The 19,338-nt window shown below is 46.4% G+C and overlaps 1 protein-coding gene across 1 annotated transcript in view; it reads left to right on the top strand.

Moving 5' to 3' along the window:
• Positions 1 to 10,125, top strand: part of Stat5b (signal transducer and activator of transcription 5B) — a 69,579-nt gene extending 59,454 nt beyond the window's left edge. The window contains exons 13-19 of the mRNA XM_028780335.1: positions 491 to 697; positions 2,196 to 2,290; positions 2,441 to 2,571; positions 3,510 to 3,680; positions 6,766 to 6,817; positions 7,078 to 7,182; positions 7,653 to 10,125. Of these exons, the coding sequence (XP_028636168.1) occupies positions 491 to 697; positions 2,196 to 2,290; positions 2,441 to 2,571; positions 3,510 to 3,680; positions 6,766 to 6,817; positions 7,078 to 7,182; positions 7,653 to 7,779 (888 nt within the window). The 3' untranslated portion in view covers positions 7,780 to 10,125. The remainder of the gene's footprint in view (positions 1 to 490; positions 698 to 2,195; positions 2,291 to 2,440; positions 2,572 to 3,509; positions 3,681 to 6,765; positions 6,818 to 7,077; positions 7,183 to 7,652) is intronic.
• Positions 10,126 to 19,338: the final 9,213 nt, after the last annotated feature.

The raw sequence follows: 19,338 nt of genomic DNA, 5'->3' as shown, positions 1-19,338 counted from the left end.
TCCTTCCTCCCCCCCTCTTTCTTCTTTTAAAATGGGGTCTCACGTAGCCCAGGCTGACCCTAAACACTATGTGGGAAAGAATGACCTAGAACTCCTGATCCTCCTTCCCAGGTGCTGAGGTCACAGGCATGGGCCACCACACCTACCCATGTTTTCACTATCTAAACCTCCAGTGAATCTAGACCACGAGCCAAAATTTGGTGATACTTTGTTCTGACGCTATTTATTAGAACCAGAGTCTGACTGCAGGGTCAGCAGCTCCCAAGCTAGCACATGTAAGGCAGGGTGGCCCTCTAGCTGTGTCATGGATGAGGACATTAAAGTAGAGCCTCATGTGTCTCTCAGAACAGGACACCCCATGAATGTCTGAATATGCTCAGGTTTGGCAAGATAAATCTAACTCTTTCCAGCCTCTGCTGCTTTCCTTTTGTGGATTGAGAGAATCAATCAAGCAACTGTTCTCTTATACGCTGTCTTCTCTCCCTCTCAGGGCAGGGTGCCATTTGCCGTGCCTGACAAGGTGCTGTGGCCACAGCTGTGTGAAGCGCTCAACATGAAATTCAAGGCTGAAGTACAGAGCAACCGGGGCTTGACCAAGGAGAACCTCGTGTTCCTGGCACAGAAACTGTTCAACATCAGCAGCAACCACCTCGAGGACTACAACAGCATGTCCGTGTCCTGGTCCCAGTTCAACCGGGTGAGTGGCCGGCCGCCAGCTGCTCTTACTCCAATCTTTCCCTTCCCTGAGCCTCTCTTCTTCCTGCTTCTCATAATCTCTACCCAAGGTCATAGAAACATCTGTATAGATGGACAGTTTGAGAGTCAGGTCTCACATAGAGTGACATCTTTCCACTGTGCCTGTGTCTGTGAGCTGGGCCCTGTGGGCATTTCTTCCTCTATAAAGGAAACAGTGAAGCAAATGTAAGCCAAACTCCTTCTCCAGCTGTGTCCCACCAGCTCTGATGTTGAATGTCGGCTCAGGCTTCCGGAGGACCCCTGGAAGGGGGCATGGACAAAGGAAATGTTTCTTCTGTGATGTAGTCAAAGCTTTACTTTCAGTTAAACCTACCCCTGCTATGTCTGCACCCCAGAGATTCAGATGCCCTTAATTCAGAAAGCTCTGAGTCTGTGGCTTCTGAGTCGTCTGAATAGTTCTGGACCCAGTTGGTGGTAGTCAGAGGAGGTCAGGAAAACAGGCCTCAGTGGTCTATCTTTGCCATTGTGGTAAAGCCCCTGCTTCCCACAGAACCTGGTTACTGTACTTGGCTGATAATTACTAGGAATGTGTGTATGATGTCAGCCTCTCCGTGGCTTAGTGTGATCTAATTCAGGTCAGATCTATGAACCCACCCTGCATCTTATTAAAGTGTAGGCTCTGATTCATAACATATCCAGGGTAAGCCTAGAAAAATGTGCAGTTCTCAGAATCTCCCAGGGGACACTGGTGCCACTTGTCACAGACCACAGAAATAACAAGAGTCGAGTCCACCAAATCTAGCAGGATCCCCTGGGGGTACCAGCTCTGTGGCCTTTCTCCCCCGCTTCTCCCGTTTCCTCCATGCTCTATCTCTGAGACTGTAAGATCATTTGTTAACACTCAGACAGGCATGTTTGCATGCTTCTGACAGAGGAGATGTCCCTTTTCCATCTGAAGTGTCTGTAAGTAGCCTGGGCTGCCCATCACAAAGCACAAGCCAGGGTTTGAAGCTTTTCACTTTATTCAGAGGGCTGACTGTGGAAGTTGGAGCCAAAACTGCCTTCACATCTTTTTCATCATGCATTTTTACAGAGAACCTGAAAGGGGCAAAAAATCAATTCAAAGTCCAGTTTTATTCTTTGGGTTGCTGGGTCCTCAGAATTCAGCCTTACGATTCTGGAAGATGGTTTTTAGAGTTCAGTCTTATCCTCCCATTAGCTGGTCCTTGTCCCTGAAACTCCTGTCCCCCTTTGCCATCTGGCTCTCTGTGACAGGGGGTGGGTTCACATATACTAAGGCCACTGAGTCTTGTGTGCCTCCTGGGTGACCTCTAGATTTAAAGTTAATTCAGAACAAGCCAACCCTTAACAGGCTGCATATGGAGGGTGTTTGTACAACCGTCTCCTAACAGCAGATTCTGAAGTGCCTCTGCCATATGCCGCTGATATTCTAATGGCCGTTGTTGCTTCTTCCTGTTCACTGCTATATCCCCAACCAGGAGAATTTGCCAGGCCGGAATTACACTTTCTGGCAGTGGTTTGACGGCGTGATGGAAGTATTAAAAAAACATCTCAAGCCTCACTGGAACGACGGGTGAGCATCATCTTTATTATATGTTGCCAAGGCTGATCTTGAGCTCAAGCAATCCTCCTGCCTCAGTCTCCCAAGTAGCTATAAGTCAGTACGAGAATACAAAGGTTTTCTCTCTGACATTGTCACCCTCTGCTTCTGACTCTGATCTAGGGCCATCTTGGGTTTTGTGAACAAGCAACAGGCCCACGACCTGCTCATCAACAAGCCAGATGGGACCTTCCTGCTGCGCTTCAGCGACTCGGAAATCGGGGGCATCACCATTGCTTGGAAGTTTGACTCGCGTGAGTGCCTCACCCTTTTTGAGACACAGTTTGGCTTTGTGTCCAAAGTCAGCTGCTTTGTCACAAGATGATTCTAACACATCTTGCTGAGAACATATTGTTTGTTGGGGACAGACCTAATTACAAGAATCACTAACCTAATCATGACACAGCTGCTTTCAAGGCAGCCTGTGAGCAATCTTATTATGGGAAATGCTGAATTGTAGCCCTAGAATAGACGTCGGGCAGAGGCGCAGCCACTTCCCTTTTGAAACGTTCACCTTATTGTTACTCAGCCTAGAGCTCGCTTCAGTTCCTCTGAGGCTCCAAGATTCTCTAATTAATGTCAAGTGTTGCTGCTGACATTGCTACCTAAGAATGTCTGTCCCCTCCTTAGTCTGGCCCTCACAGTGAAGTAAAGTAGCTTGCTAGTTTGTGTTTTGTGTTTTAATCATTCTACCACCTCTTACTAACTTTTAGGCTTTCTCTGGCTGTGGGTGTGTGTGCATCCTAGGAAATGAGATCGGGGTCCCCCAGAGCTACTTCTTTTCTTTCCCTTATCTTATTTTATTATTTTGTATGTTGGAGTTTTGCCTACAATCTTGTCTGTGTACCACATGTTTGCAGTGCCCTAGAACTGGAATTATGGATGGTCATGAACCATCATGTGGGTGCTGGGAATTGAACCCCAGGCGGCTGCAAGAGCAAGTGCTCTTAACTGCTGACTCCACTTGAACTTCAGCCCACTGACGTCACTGGATCTCTAGGGAAATGATGTGTGCATCAGCTTCTATACCAAGGCATACAAGAAGTCCCTGTCTACAACCCAAGGCGATTTGGGGATGAACATTTCTGGTGTTATGACTTTAACATGGGGCTTCAGTTTTCAGCATGTGGACTTTAAAACCTCACATTTGGAAACCATGGTTAGAATGCGATTGTTCTGTTTATTGATCTAGAGGAGAGAATGTTTTGGAATCTGATGCCTTTTACCACTAGAGACTTCTCTATCCGGTCTCTCGCTGACCGCCTGGGAGACCTGAATTACCTCATATATGTGTTTCCTGATCGGCCAAAGGATGAAGTATACTCTAAGTACTACACACCGGTTCCCTGTGAGCCCGCCACTGGTGAGTGTCCATCTGCAGTGGGGTTTGTACCGACTTTAGTTTTGGTTTGGTTTGGGTTTTTGCTTTGTGTTTTTTTTTGGGGGGGGGGTGTACATGAACATATGCATGTATGTGAAAATTTCTTTCCTGTACAAAACCCAAACAGCACGACATTGGACTTCAGGCAATACCCAAGGCAGACGTCTGCATTATCTGTCAATGAAAACGACTCTGCCTCCTGAATGTTGAGATTAAAGTTACACAGCACCATTCCTGGCCAAAATATCTCATATTGTCATAAAATTTTTAGGAAATACACAAATTCTTAAGAAAGAAAGACTTCACACACATCAAGAGGCTGGCCTCTGCGGACAGCTGTGGCATTCTTGAACATTCTGTAGATGTGTGGTCTGTTCTCTCCCCCAGATACTTGGGAGGCTGCAGTTTGGTCAGAGAGAGAAAGCAGCAAATGAGTCAGGGAAGAGTCCTGTTTACTAAGAACCCTTAGCTCTTAAGGGTTCCCTTAAGAGCGATAAAGTAAAAGTGAAGGGTAGAGGCATGGCACGGAGCGGGGCGCTAGCTCTCTAGAGGGGTTGGGAGTTTCTGAGGAAGTGACATGAGAATAGACTTGAACAAAGTAAGGAAACTGGCTTTGCAGACACCTAGAAAACAGAGTGAGTACAGCTGGGGTGGCTGAAAAGCTCCAGAGCACGGAGGCTGCTTCCAGCCAAGCAGGAAGCTGCCGATGGGAACGGAGACCAGGGCACCTCAGTAATGGAGGCCGGGGTGAAAGGTCAGAGCATGCATAATCCTAAGTGCCCTGATTTTACACACACACACACACACACACACACACACACGGAGTTGAGAGTCACTAATGTGTTCATGCCACACAGTCTTCATGACTGAACAGGGTTCCCTTACCTAGTGACTCTCCTGTGTCACCGTTAGGCAATTGAGATTCTTATTATTTAATTTACTTCATTTTCACTTTTGACTGATCTTGAGATAACCTAGTATGAGTATCTTGTTCAAATATTCCTTAGGATAAATTCCTAAGGAGAATTAGGTCAAAGGGCATATGCTTTTTCAGCTTTTTAGACGCATAAAACTGCATTCAAGCCGGGCAGTGGTAGCACACGCCTTTAATCCCAGCACTTGGGAGGCAGAGGCAGGTGGATTTCTGAGTTCGAGGCCAGCCTGGTCTATAGAGTGAGTTCCAGGACAGCCAGGGCTACACAGAGAAACCCTGTTTTGAAAAAACAAAAACAAACAAAACAAAACAAAAACCTTCATTCAAAAAAGCCAAATTTACATCTCCCCACAAGCTATCTGTTGGACATCTGCTTCCCTGTCTTCTTGCCAACCACAGGATAGCCTCCATTCGTGTCTGCCAGTCTGGCTGGCATACAAACGGTACTTTATAAGTCTTGTGTGTATTTCTGATTCTAGGCAGCCTTTCCATATGATGATTAATAATTCCAGAGTAATTAGCATAGTAGCAGCTGCTAGCATTGGCTGGATGTCTCTGTTCCCTGTAGTATCTGTCTTAGTCACTGGTCCATCGCTGTGGACATACTCGAGGACCAAGGCAGCTCTTACAAAGGGAAATGTTTAATTGGGAGCTGGCTTACAGTATGACTAGAACTCGTCTCTTACATAAGAAGAAACTGAGGCATAGAGAAATAAAATAATTTGCCAAAGACCACGTGGCTGGGAGGGGCCAAGCTGGGATTTCAGCTTGGTTTAGCTTCTGAACCTAGATTCTTCATCCACCATTGGCCAGCCCTGGCCATCTATAATCTTTTCTGTATTTCTTCCTGGTTTTTTTGAAGTTATATTTTTATGTAGAAAATATACTAATCTGGAGGTGAAGACATGTTCAGTCTGTAGAGTACTTGCTGCAAGTTTAATACACACACACAGAGTTGTGAGTCACTAATGCGTTCATGCCACACTGTCTTCATGACTGAACAGGATTCTGTTACCTAGTGACTCTCCTGTATCACGGAGGGCCTACACTTTTAAAAAAGCCAGGCAATGTGTCATTGTAATACTATTGTATGTGTTCTTCCACATGTCTGGGCACACGCATGTACACACATGCACATACGTATGCACACACATGAACATGTGTATACACATACACAAGAAAAATATGTTAACCTCCTATTGATTTATTTATATGGAAAATATTTTCTCTTTGTTGTTTTATTAAGTACAAAGATAGGTGATTTCCATAGAAACTCAATCTATCTGCTTTGTGTGTGTGTGTGTGTGTGTCTGTGTGTTGCACACATATACCATGGTGTACATGTGGAGGTAGGAGGACAACCACTGGGAGTCTGCACACTTCTTGCACTGTGTGGGTCCTGGGGATGGGACTTGTGTTGTCAAGCTGCATGATAAGCACCTTTACCCACTCAGCTGTCTTGCCAGCTCCAACTGTGAATCTTTCAGAGCTTTTATTTTTCAGTGATGCCTGTAGGCACAGGCATAATCTCAGTTTGAGAGGCTGAGACAGGAAGATCCAAAGTACAACACCTGCCTGGGGTAGAGAGTGACTTCAAAGCCAGCATGTGCAACTTAGTGAGTCACTGTCTCCAAACACAAAGTGAAAAGAGGCAAGGCCAGGGAGGGAGGGGGAGTTCCACTTAGTGGTAGAGCTTTTGCCTAGTATATACGACACCTCAGGTTCAGTCCCTAGTACCAGACAAAGAGTAAGGCTTAGTTATGAATACATAAGGTAGAGGCAGGCAGATCTCCGTGAGTTTGAAGGCAGCCTATCCTACATAGTGAGATCCTGTTTCAAAAGAAAAAAGATACTTCACAAATATACACCTCTAGCAGTTAACTACATGTGCATGGAAGTGTCTATCTTCTCTCTGTGGAACTGTCTTAAATCATGCCAGCTGACCTGGAAGGTGGCCAGATTTGTAGTTTTAGGTTCTGCACGTCAACAGCAAGCCTCCTGCAGACAGAAATGTTACCTGCTATGTCCTATTCTGAGTTGAGATTAGGTGGCTGTGTCCTAACCCTAGAAAAGATGGGTTCTTGAGGGCAGTGTCTCTGAGGTCCCTGGTTTTCACTGTTCTTCTCCCGGCAGCGAAAGCAGCTGACGGATACGTGAAGCCGCAGATCAAGCAAGTGGTCCCTGAGTAAGTGTCCAGCGCCAGCTCTGTTCTGGTGCCCCCTCTCTACTTTGTGTTCTTCCTCCAGCACTCTCTGCTGCTGAGTCTAACATCCCTAATACCCCAGAGGAAACTTGGCTTAGCCTTTGAGATGTAACTGAGTTCCAGTCATGCTGTGGCCAGCCCCCTGGGGTCCAACCTCCTATGTCCTGAAAAAGACATGAAGATGTCCCCTAACCCCTCCTCCAGTCCATGTAGCTAAGATTGTGTTCTGCTTCCTTCTACAGGTTTGCTAATGCTTCTACAGATTCGGGGAGTGGCGCCACCTACATGGACCAGGCTCCTTCCCCAGTAGTGTGCCCTCAAGCTCACTACAACATGTACCCACCGAAGTAGGTCATGATCTTGGGAGCATAAATGGGGAACAATTGGGGCATTGGCCTTAGGCTGGACTTCCTAAGGCTTGGAGTCAGGGCAAAGGAACCTGAAGGTTCTCTGGATCTTACCTCACCCGGCCTAGACCCAGACACTGGCCTGCGAGAGGGAGAGATTCCGCCAGATATTTAAAGCATCAGTGGCCATGAGTAAATTGGCATCTGCATATTTTCTCTGAAAAATAGAGATTTGCCACACGTTGTGTGTATGGACTGGGTGGAGTCTGGAATAGGCCAGCCAGGTTGGATGGATAGCACAGTCTGATGACCTAGCCAGCAATGGCCTCCGATTTCTATCAGGAGAGCTTTCTAGTGAGGGCCTAAGTTGAAGGGATAACCCAGCTCTCTCACCTGATGGGTTGTAGGCTTTCAGATAACCTTTGATAACCTTTGCCCCTCCCCCTCACCATTTGTCTTTCCCTCTGAAGCCCAGACTCCGTCCTTGATACCGATGGGGACTTCGATCTGGAAGACACGATGGACGTGGCACGGCGCGTGGAAGAGCTCTTAGGCCGGCCCATGGACAGTCAGTGGATCCCTCACGCACAGTCATGACCAGACCTCACCGACTGCAGCTTCATTGTCCTCATGGAGGAACTTCCTGTGGATGTTTTAATTCCATGAATCGCTTCGCTTTGGAAACAATACTTGTAATGTGAAGTGTTAATACTAGTTGTGACTTTAGTGTCTCTGTGCATAGTGGCACTAGTGAAGGGAGTGCGTGTGAGTGTGAGTGTGTGCGTTTGCACGTCGTGTTTTTTTCCACCCCTGCTGTCCAGTCTAAGCCGGCGCCAGGGCAGGGGCCGCGCTTGTTTTTACCGTGTGCAAAAAGGCAGTCGGTTCCCTGAACCCTGGAACCTGGCCATGTGTATTAAGGGTGGCTGACCCTTGACATGTGACTGTCCAAGTAAGAGAAGGACAAAGAGAGGAAAAAGCACCCCCTCTCTGGGGAGCCTTCGTTCCTCTGCCAGGTAGTCCATAGTCCAAGCAAGCTGTCATTGTCTCCGCCTGTCTTCTGAAACGTAGATGACTGCCTGTTGATGAAAGCCAGTGCCTCCCGTGTTCCCTGTCCCCTTTGAAAGGGGAGCTGAGTCAAGGGTGTTGAGGCAAAGGTAGTCGTAGGTTTTTCTATGGGGAGTGGCTGTTTCCACCACTTCCGCCATCTTAACACTGGCTCCTTCCCTCTGCTCACTCAGTCTGTTTCTAGAACTGCCACTCAGCTTACATGTGTGTGCTCAAGTGGAGATGTTTAACAGAATAGTAGAGAGGAAGGAGGACCACCCAGCTGTGAGCTTACAGGTGATGCTCTGTGCTCTGACAGCCCAGTCTTGGCTCCAGACCCTGGCCACACCACCCTCCCCCACTCTGTACTGTGGCCAGGCTGTGCCTGCATTATCTGAGGCTTTTCTCCAAGCTTGTTGATACTGGCTTTCTGCAAACGTCCGGTGATGTTTTTGTTTCTAAATCAGGTCTTTTTTTTTTTATGTTTTTCCCATTTACACCCTAATTTGACATCAAATTTCTCTCTTCCTATATCAGGTCCTGGGTCCTCTGTACCCAGATCACTTCATCTCCCTTCAGTGTCACATAGTGTCCTGAGGATTAGGCCATAGGAGTGGGACTTGCACCCGGGGGCCAGCCTGCCAAGGAGGCAGCCAGCACTGTGCAGTGCTGGGTGCTAAGTGTTGGGTGCTGGGTGCCATTGGGGACTGGGGAAATGCAGTCAGCAGGTTTGTTAGGAAGCTTGGAAACCTGTAGAAGCAAAGCAAAGCCTCAGTGTGATCTTGTTCCACAGTGTCCTCTGTAGTGTCTCCAGAAGGAAGGAAGGGGCTGCACTGGGCCGTCAGGGAGAGGGGCACGCAGAGAGCGGTGACAGCTCGGGCTTGCAGAGCCCTCCTTGGTTGTCTCTCCCGAACCAGGGTAGAGCCCCGCCCAGGAGAGGAGCCCCAAAACCTTATTTTTATACATGCAAGTAAATAAACATATTTTTTTTACAAAAATAACTTCTGGATTTATCAGTGTTTTACTGTTAAAGGAAAATACTCCTGTGTTGTAAATTATTTATTGGGAGATGAGTTTTTAAAAGCTGCTGTTTGCCTTGGCTTGGTTTTGTACACTGATTTTTCTATGCCTGGTGGTAGCCTCTCTGCCTCAGGTGCTGGCTGGATGGAGGAAGTGTGAGACCCCTTCCTGTCCCCTCAGAAGAAAGCTGGAACTGCCAGAGGAGTCCAGGCTTAAAGAACTCTTCCCTACCTGTCACGTGGCTGTTTGTCTCAGTAACCCTCACAAGGGTGTGTTCTCGGCAAATATCTAGATTTATGGTGGACATGGCCCCAAGGCGTGGGGAGAGTAGAGCAGCCTGGCACCCCTGGAAGATTCTAGGCTTACTCTCAAGATGGGTTGGAGAAAAGGGTGCCAAAAGGTGAGGTTTCCACAAGGTTGTCAAGCTGCCCTGGATTTCCTGAGGCTGTGCCTGGACCTGGAAGAGGTTTTTAACTGGAAAGTGTGTTTCCTATCTGCATGCTGGTCTCTCTCTCTCTCTCTCTCTCTCTCTCTCTCTCTCTCTCTCTCTCTGCCCCACTCCTGCACCCAAAGACGAGGTGAGGACAGGTCTCCACCCATCTTTTGCCTGCTCACAGACTCACACCTGAGTCAGGAAAGTCTCAGCTTTGGGGTGTGGCATGTGGGGGGCTTTGTAGAGGTGGAAGGAGATATGGAGTGGCTATCTCCTACAATGAAAATATTCTTTTATAATTTTTCTTTTTAACGTTTTATTTCAGATAACATATTTTAGTGTCGAGGCAGATTAGTATATAGCCACCAAAAAGTATTGTGTATAAATTGGGGCAGCCACAAAATTGTGTATTTTATGTTACAATAAAGGCATCTCCTGAAGGACAATATTGAGTCCTGTTTCCTTTCGGTCACGTGTCAAGGGAGGGTGGCTTTAACAGGAAAACTTTTTCAGTCATCCACATGACCCTAAGAAGGGGAACTAATTGGGACTCAGTGCCCTGAGATGGCATGCCATGGGCTTTGATTGCAGTCAGGGGTGTCTCTTACCTTCCTGCTGGGAAATGACTGGGAGAGTGGGCCGATAACCATCTCAGATTCCCCTCACCCTCTTCTTGATAGAAAGCCAGCCCTAATTGAGTGCGTTCATATTCCTCCCCTGAGCCTGGCATCATGTCGGAAAACTGCTGGTGACAGGACATTGGTTCCCGACACCCAAGGTCATTATGAAATATAAGAGAACATGAAGGGGGGGGTTCGTGGGGAGCCTGAGCCTGCCTTTCTCCCTCTCTTTCTGTGTGGTGCTGGGACTTGAACCTGTAGCCTCAGCATGCCAGGGAAACACTCTACCAATTAGCTATGTCCCGTAATGGTCAGCCCTCTTTTTCTTTCGAGACAAGGTCTCGGGCTGTGGTTGAACTCCTGTCTTCCCTACTCAACCCCCAGAGTAACAGGCCCTCGGCAGCAGCCCAGCATGCCAGCCAGCTTGGGACAAACAGAAGTTTAGGATGGAAGAGGCCTTCAGCCTGAGGGACAGGCTTAGAGGGAAGCATGAGAGAGCTGGAACCAGGACATTATGTGTGGGGCAGAATGTTCTAGAAGGTTTGGTGCAGTGTAGGCTGAGGCTTCTGAGGAGAGGGTTTATTTGGTTTACACTTTCACAGCACCGTCATCAGGTCGTCAGGAGTGACTGGGAAAGTGCAAGCAGGAAGAAGGTATGGAGTCTGAGTGCAGTCCTCTGCTTTGCTGCTTGCTGCCTTGAATCTTTTGCATTCCTTGTTTTTTCTTATCCATGATTTTTTTTTTATTTTTATTTTATGTGCATTGGTGTCTATGTGAGGGTGTTGGATCCTCTGGAACTGGAGTTACAGACAGCTGTGAGCTGCATGTAGGTGCTGAGAAATGAACCCTGGTCCTCTCTGGGAGAGCAGCCAGTGCTCTGAACCACTGAGCCGTCTCTCCAGCTCCTCATTCTGGGTTTTGGCAAGCCTGTCATACACTTGGATGGAGTTTTGTGAAGTCAGGTTACAAATACTGGTCCTGTAGGTGGGAATCCCTTCACGGGTCAGGTCAAAGATGATGGTCATATGCAGGGAAGTCCTTCCAAAGACAGAAGTCGGGACAGGAACTCCAACAGTCTAGGAACTAGACTGGTGGTCTAGGTGGTCCTGGAGGCAGCAACGGATGCAGAGGCTATGGAGGGGTGCTGCTTACTGGCTTGTTCTCCATGGCTTGTTCAGCCTGCTTTCCTGTAGAACCCAGGACCACCTGTGTAGGCATAGTGTTATCATGCACTGTGTAAAGATTATCCTTGTATATTATTCAAATGCTGACTTCGGTGCCCCCAGATTTGGTTGCAAATTATTCCGATTGGACAATAAAGAAGCTGAACAGTCAGTAACTGAGCAGGGGAGAAAATAAGGCTGGGAATCCTCCCAGTCAGGGGATGGAGGAGCCAGGGAAAGGAAGAGAGGATTTGCCACAGAAAGAGCCCAGGAGACACCATGAGAAAATATGTGGAGCCCAGAGAGCCCGATTAGTACTAAAATGCAAGTATCATGGAGATTTTGGCTGAGAGGTCGCCAGATTGGCTTAGAGTATTAAAATGGAGTAATACTGCTCAGTCATTGTGCCTTTAAAACTTGTTAAATAAATATAATAGTCCACTCTCAATTATTTGGGAGTTAGCTGGGTTAAGAGGAAATTTGCTACAAGCCACTAATGCTGGGTGGTGGTGGCGCACGCCTTTAGTCCCAGCACTTGGGACCCAGAGGCAGGCAGATTTCTGAGTTCGAGAGTTTGAGGCTAGCCTGGTCTACAGAGTGAGTTCCAGGACAGCCCGGGCTACACAGAGAAACCCTGTCTCGAAAAACCAAAAAAAAAAAAAAAGCCACTAACAAGGGGCTGGAGAGATGGCTCGGTGGTTAAGAGCACTGACTACTCTTCCAGAGGTCCTGAGTTCAATTCCCAGCATCCACATGGTGGCTCACAACCATCTGTAATGGGGTCTGATGCCCTCTTCTGGTGTGTCTGAAGACAGTGACAGTGTACTCACGTAAAATAAATAAATATATCTTTTTTTAAAAAGCCACTAACACACTAACTACAATGGGCTGGGCTCTCCCCCATCAATCACTAATTAAGAAAATATACTACAAGCATGCTTATAGCTCAATCTTATTGAGGCATTTTCTTTCTTTCTTTCTTTCTTTCTTTTCTTTGTTTGTTTTTGGGGTTTTTTTTTTTTTTTTTTGGTTTTTCAAGACAGGGTTTCTCTGTGTAGCCCTGGCTATCCTGGAACTCACTCTGTAGACCAAGCTGGCCTGGAACTCAGAAATCCACCTGCCTCTGCCTCCCAAGTGCTGGGATTAAAGGCGTGTGCCACCACTGCCTGGCTTGAGGCATTTTCTTAATTGTGGCTCTCTCCAATGACTCTAGCTTGTGTCAAGTTGACATATAATTAGCCAGCACATCCTACTATAAACTAGGCATGATGGTACATGCCTGTAATACCAGCACTTGGGAGGCAGAGATAGGTGGTGAGTTCAAGGCCACCCTGGTCTTCAAAGCCAGTTCCAGGACTTCAAGGGCTACACAATAAAACCCTGTATGGAAAACAAACAAACAGCCGGGCGGTGGTGGCGCACGCCTTTAATCCTAGCACTTGGGAGGCAGAAGCAGGTAGATTTCTGAGTTCCAGGCCAGCCTGCTCTACAGAGTGAGTTCCAGGACAGCCAGCGCTACACAGAAACCCTGTCTCGAAAAACCAAAAAAAAAAAAAAAGAAAAGAAAACAAACAAACAAAAAGGGCGTGGGGATAGGTTGAGCTGGAGAGACAGCTCAGCAGTTAAAAACACTTACTGTAGTTGGGCAGTGGTGTCCCACGCCTTCATTTCCAGCACTCAGACGGCAGAGGCAGGCCGATCTTTGAGTTCAAGACCTGGTCTACAGAGCAAGTTCAGGACAGTCGGGGCTACATGGAGAAACCCAGTCTCCAAAAAACAAACAAACAACAACAAATAAAAAACAAAAAAAAACACAAGAGCACTTACTGCTCTTGCAGAAGGCCTGGCTTACAACCATCTATAGCTCCAGTTCCAGGGGATCCAGTACCCTCTTCAGGCCTCTATGGGCACCAGGGACACATTTGGTACATGAACATCCATGTAGGCAAATACCCAAACCAAAAATAAAAAAATAAATAAATAAATGTTTAAAAAGAAAGAAAAGAAAAATCCTACTGTGACTCCAGTGAATATAGCTTGAAAGGAGACAGAACAAGCAACAAGGGAAAGCTGGGAGACCATTCTAAGCAAAAGAAGATGGTGTTATCTGGGAATCCACAGCCATAGGTCCAAAACATAGTCACAAACCTAATAACCAACATTGAACAATGCTTGAACTCTAGACTTAGTTCAAATTTGAGACTCAAAAAATGATGATAAGCATTCTGTGGTCTTCTAAGGGCTGGGACTGTAGCTCAATGGTAGGACCCTTGCCTCGTGTGCAGAAGACTCTGAGTTTGAATCTTAGCACAAGAAGTAAAGCAAAAGACTTTTTGTCTGAGGCAGATGCTGATTATGGGATGACCGAGTAGCATGGAGAGGTGACGGGGGAACACAGCCAAGAAGAAAAGTGGAGGGAAAGATTTTGAGCTTATTGTGTTCTGTGGATGTAGCTCGGTTGGCAGAGGGCTTGCCTGGCATACATGAAGCTCCATGCTTGACTCCCAGAAATGCATAACCATCTGTGGTGGTATATGCTTCTAATGTTCTAATGAGAACATTTGAGAGGTGGAGGCAGGGGGATCAGAAGTAACGTGTTTAAAGCCATTCTGAGATAGAGACCCTGTGTTCTGTAATATCTAGCTACGAAAGCTGGACTTGGGGTTTTGAATAGATTTATTAAGTACGTAGTGAGCAAAAGTAAGTGAAAGGATAGCAAGTCGCAGATACATAGCAAACATCACACCAGGGGTTTATAGCATCTAGCAAAGACGAGGGGAGTAGTGTGATGGGGACAACCACCAGACGGAACATCATCGAACTAGAGGCTTAGAAACGGCCGCAGAAATGGAGTGGGGAAGTTGAAGGAGTCAAATTGAATTCCTGATTGACCCTTTTCTCCATCAGTGTGTGAGCTTCTGGCTTCCTGCTCAAAAATATAGTTTCTTTTTCTACCATGGGATGAGCTATGGTAAACTCTGTTGGAAATGGTTTTTCCCTGTAGCTGCTCTCAAGGACTTGATGTTTTAGCTTGGGGCTGTTTAGTTGTTCTGTCTCTCCATTCCAAAGCCAGGGGGCACAGCCTGACTCAGGAAACGGGAGGCTGGAGGATACATTATGCACACACATATGCACACAGTAACAATTAACACATTGTTTTTAAAATATTTAACTTTATGTCTATGAGTGTCTTGCCTGCATATGTTTATGTACCCTGTATAAACTTCGTGTTGGCAGCAAGCAGAAGAAGGCATCAGATCTCCTGGAACCAAAGGGGAAATGAGCTGTGGTCCTCTGTAAACGCAGCAAGCATAGCAAGCATAGCAAGCATAGCAAGCACAGCAAGCATTCTTAACCGCTGAGCCATCTCTCGAGCCCCTATAAACTTTTTGAGGTTAGTGTGTGCTGTGGAAAGTGTAAGCATAGACACTTTCCAGATCGTGCCATGGAACCAGCCTTGTCCTAATGCCAGAGCCAGACCAAGACATCACAAGACCCATGACTCATGAATATGGACACAAACATCCTGAACACAGGCTAGCAGATTATATCCATCAACATATAAAGGGAAGTGTTATATAGATATAAAAAGGCATAAAAAACACATCAGCGTATAAAAGGAACTGTACATTACTACAAAGTCAGATTCATCTCCGTAAGTCACAGAGAGCTTAGCATAAGAGAGTCTATTTGAGTATCAATATAATTAAGAATAGAAATGGAGATGGGTGGTGGCACATGCCTTTAAGTCCAGCACTCAGGAGGCAGAGGCAGGTGCCTCTCTGAGTTCGAAGCCAGCCAGGGCTACACAGAGAAAACATGTCTCAGAAACAACAACAAAACAAACAAACAAAAAACTCAGCGGCCAGAGAGATAGGTCAGTTGGCAAAATGTTTTCCGATGAAGCACAAGGACCAGAGTTTGAATCCCTAGCACCCAAGTAAAAAGCCAGGAGTAAGGACCAGTGGTGGTGCTGCATGCCTTTAATCCCAGCATGTGGGAGGCAGAGGCAGGCAGGTCTGGAAAGAAAGAGAGAAGGGGGGTAGAGGGAAAGAGAGAGAGAGAAAGAGAGAGAGAGAGAGAGAGAGAGAGAGAGAGAGAGAGAGAGAGAGAGAGAGAGAGAGAGAGAAGAAAAACAGCATGAGCATTTGTAGAGATAATCTCTTGTGCAATGTATGGAAGCTTCACCTGTCTATGGCCAATGAGCTGAGGCAGGATTAGAAGGTGGGATATCAGGTAGAGGGAGGATTCCGGAAGACATTCAGGCTAGGGAAATTTACCCCAGACACAGAAGAAGACAATCACATGAAACTGAGGACTAGGCAACCAGCCACATGGTATGACTCAGAATAGAATAAATGGGAGTTAGGGAGCAAGCAAAGCTTTTGGCCCAGGCATTCGTTTATTCATGAAATACTAAGCTTAGCCGGACAGTGTTGGCGTAAGCCTTTAATCCCAGCACTTGGGAGGCAGAGGCAGGCGGATTTCTGAGTTCGAGGCCAGCCTGGTCTACAGAGTGAGTTCCAGGACAGCCAGGACTACACAGAGAAACCCTGTCTTGAAAACAAAACAAAACAAAAACAAAAAAAAACAAAAACAAAAAAAAAGAGGAAAGGAAAGGAAAAGAAATACTAAGCTTATTTCGGGAAACAAAGTGGACAGGTGGAAAAACACGGAGTTACAGATGGCCTTAATTACAACCATTTCAGAGGATACTGAAGTCTGACAGCCCCCACCACACTGGTGAAAAACTCCACGTTCTCCCTAAGATCAGGAACAAAAACGGAAGAAAACTACACGCTCTCCCTAAAATCTGGAAGCAGCAAGCATGATATTCCTCTGTGGGAAAGCATCTTCAGCATAAAGTCTCAGTGCCTCCAGCATATCCTGAGAAAATGAACGGCAGCACAGAATTAGGACGTATAGTCACACAGATGTAAGTATAGAAGCAACTCTTGCAACTTAGTAAGAAGGAAAAAAAAAACAGATCAAACATGAGTGCATGATATAATTAGATATTTCTCTACATATGGCCAATAAACACATGAAAAGATGATTGTGTCATAAATAAAATGTACATTAAAACCACAGTGAGGCAGGGCAGTGGTGGCACATGCCTTTAATCCCAACATGCAGGAAGCAGAGGCAGAAGGATCTCTGAGTTCAAGGCCAGCCTGGTCTACATAATGAGTTCCAGGACAGCCTGGGCTACACAGAAAAATCCTGTCTTGAAAAACAAACAAGCCGGGCAGTGGTGACACATGCCTTTAATCCCAACACTTGGGAGGCAGAGGCAGGCAGATTTCTGAGTTCGAGGCCAGCCTGGTCTACAGAGTGAGTTCCAGGACAGCCAGGGCTATACAGAGAAACCCTGTCTCGAAAAACAAAACAAAACAAAACAAAAAAAAAAAACCCCAAAAAAAACAAACCACACAATGAGACACCATTTCACACACTTTAGAATAGTGTCAGAGGCAGGTGTGGTGATGTACATTTGTAATCCCAGTGTTCAGGAAGCTGATGCAGGAGGATGAAAAATTCAAGGCTAGGGCCTGAGAGATGACAGGTAAAGGCACTTGCTGCCAAGCCTGATGACCTTACTTCGATCCCAACACCCACATGGCTGAATGAGAGAACTGATACCCACAGGTTGTCTCTGATCGCCACACATGCTGTGGCACATGTATAAATACATATTTTGTGTTGTTGTTTCTTCAAGACAGGTTCTATGTAGCCCTGGCTATCCTGAAACTGGCTTTGTAGACCAGACTGGCTTGAACTCACAGAGATCCACCTGCCTCTGCCTCCCAAGCGCTGAGACCAAAGGCGTGCACCACCACACCTGGCAAATGCAGAGTTGTTTTGGGCACGCTAACAACATTCTGAAGTTGACTTCTTAGTTGCCTGGACTGGTGGAGATCCTGAACACATCGAATCACATGCTCAATGGGTGACTCATGTGGATTATAGCTAATAAATCTGTACTAAAAAAATAAAAGCAAATGTGGGGGCGATCTAGCTAAGACATCTGTCATTGTATTGATCACCAAGGTTGATTGGGTTTATCTAGCTCACTAGCTGGGTGTTTCCTTCCTCCCTCAAAGCCCCACATGTGTCCCTCCTGAATGATACTGGGTTGAAGAAATTGACTTTCAGTTACAGAAGAAAACTGATCCTGGGTCAAGGATGGACGAGTAGTTATTGTGCCCATTTAAAGGCCAGTGTCCAAAATTCTAGACAAGCCTGTGGTAGTTTGAATGAAAATGGCCCCCATAGACTCATAGGGAGTGGCCTATCAGGAGGTGTGGCCTTGTTGGAGGAAAGTGTGTCATTGGGGGGTGGGCTTTGAGGTTTCAAATGAGGCCCAGTGTTGCTTTCTCTTCCTGCTGCCTGTCAATCAGGATGTAAGGCTCTCAGCTACCTCTCCAGCTCCACGTCTGCCTGTGGGTCACCATGCTCCCCACCTTGATGATGGTGTAAGCCAGCCCCAATTCAATATTTTCCTTTATAAGAGTCGCTGTGGTCATGATGTATCTATTCAAAGCAATAACACCCTAAGATGGCACCCAAATAAGGCAGTCTGCTTCTCAAAATCATAAAGAAACAAATAAGAAAATGTGTGATCTTCAAGACAGAAGGAAAGTGGGGAAGGGAGAAATGGATCAAGAGGCCCAGCTGAGAAAAGATGCAAGGTTTTCCACAAATCCTGGGTGTTCACCATTGAAAGCTGGGTATTTCAAGGGTTGATGTCCAGAACACAGTTGGGAGGGGGCTTCACACAGACCACAGAGTGTCTAGAGAACACTTGGCCCACCTTGATGGGTATACACACCACGCTGTCCAATAGGTCATATAGATCACTCCCAAGAGTAGCTTTGTTTTGGCCTTTTTTTTTCCCCCTTTGGCTTTGTCATTGGGTTGTTTGATTTTGCTCTTCATTTTTGTGTTGTCTGTTTTTGTTTTGTTTTGGGTTTTTTTGTTTGTTTATCTGTTTGGGTTTTTTATTGTTTTATTTGTTTTGCTGAGACCATGTCTTACTCTGTAGCTCTGGCTGTCTTACTCACTTTGTAGACCTAAGATGGCTATTCTTGGTTGTCAACTTGATTACACCTGGAACTAATTAAAATCCAAATGGCTGGGCACCCCATGAGAAATTTTTTGATTAAATCATTTGAAATGGGGAGGCTCATTTCTAATCCAGATCTTTGAAGTGTGAAGACCCAGCTTTAATCTGAGCCACGTCTTCTACTGGCAACCTATATAAAGGACATGGAAGAAGGAAGTTTGCTTTCTGCCTGCTTGCTCTCACCCTTACCAGATGCTTGCTGGTGAGTCCACACCCTGACAGGTATTAGAGTCTACTTCTTTGGGATTCTAGGGTATCCTGAAGACTAGCTGAGATTTCCAACCTCTTGAACTGAACAACCACTGGGTTCTTGGACCTTCCACTGGTAGATAGTCTTTGTTGGACTAGCTGGACCACAGCCTGTAAGCCATTCTAATAAACTCCCTGTACTCCCTGTGTGTGTGTGTGTGTGTATGTGTGTCTGTGTGTGTGTGTGTGTGTATACACACTGGCTTTGAACTCGTATACATAAAATAAATAAATCTTTTTTTTAAAATGGCAGCCGCTGGTAGTGGTGGTGCACACCGGTAGGATTTGCTGAAGGAGGCAGAGGCAAGAGGATCACGAGTTCGAGGCCAGCTTGGGCTACACATTTGCCTGGCAGTGGTGGTACACGCCTTTAATCCCAGCACTTGGGAGGCAGAGGCAGGCAGATTTCTGAGTTCGAGGCCAGCCTGGTCTACAGAGTGAGTTCCAGGACAGCCAGGGCTACACAGAGAAATCCTGTCTCGAAAAACCAAAAAAAAAAAA

This window comes from Grammomys surdaster, unplaced genomic scaffold (assembly GCF_004785775.1).
Source record: "Grammomys surdaster isolate TR1022 unplaced genomic scaffold, NIH_TR_1.0 371, whole genome shotgun sequence".
In the NCBI taxonomy this organism is placed as follows: Eukaryota; Metazoa; Chordata; class Mammalia; order Rodentia; family Muridae; genus Grammomys; species Grammomys surdaster.
Note: the sequence above shows the minus strand (reverse complement) of the source record. Positions and strands in the feature narration are given on the sequence as shown.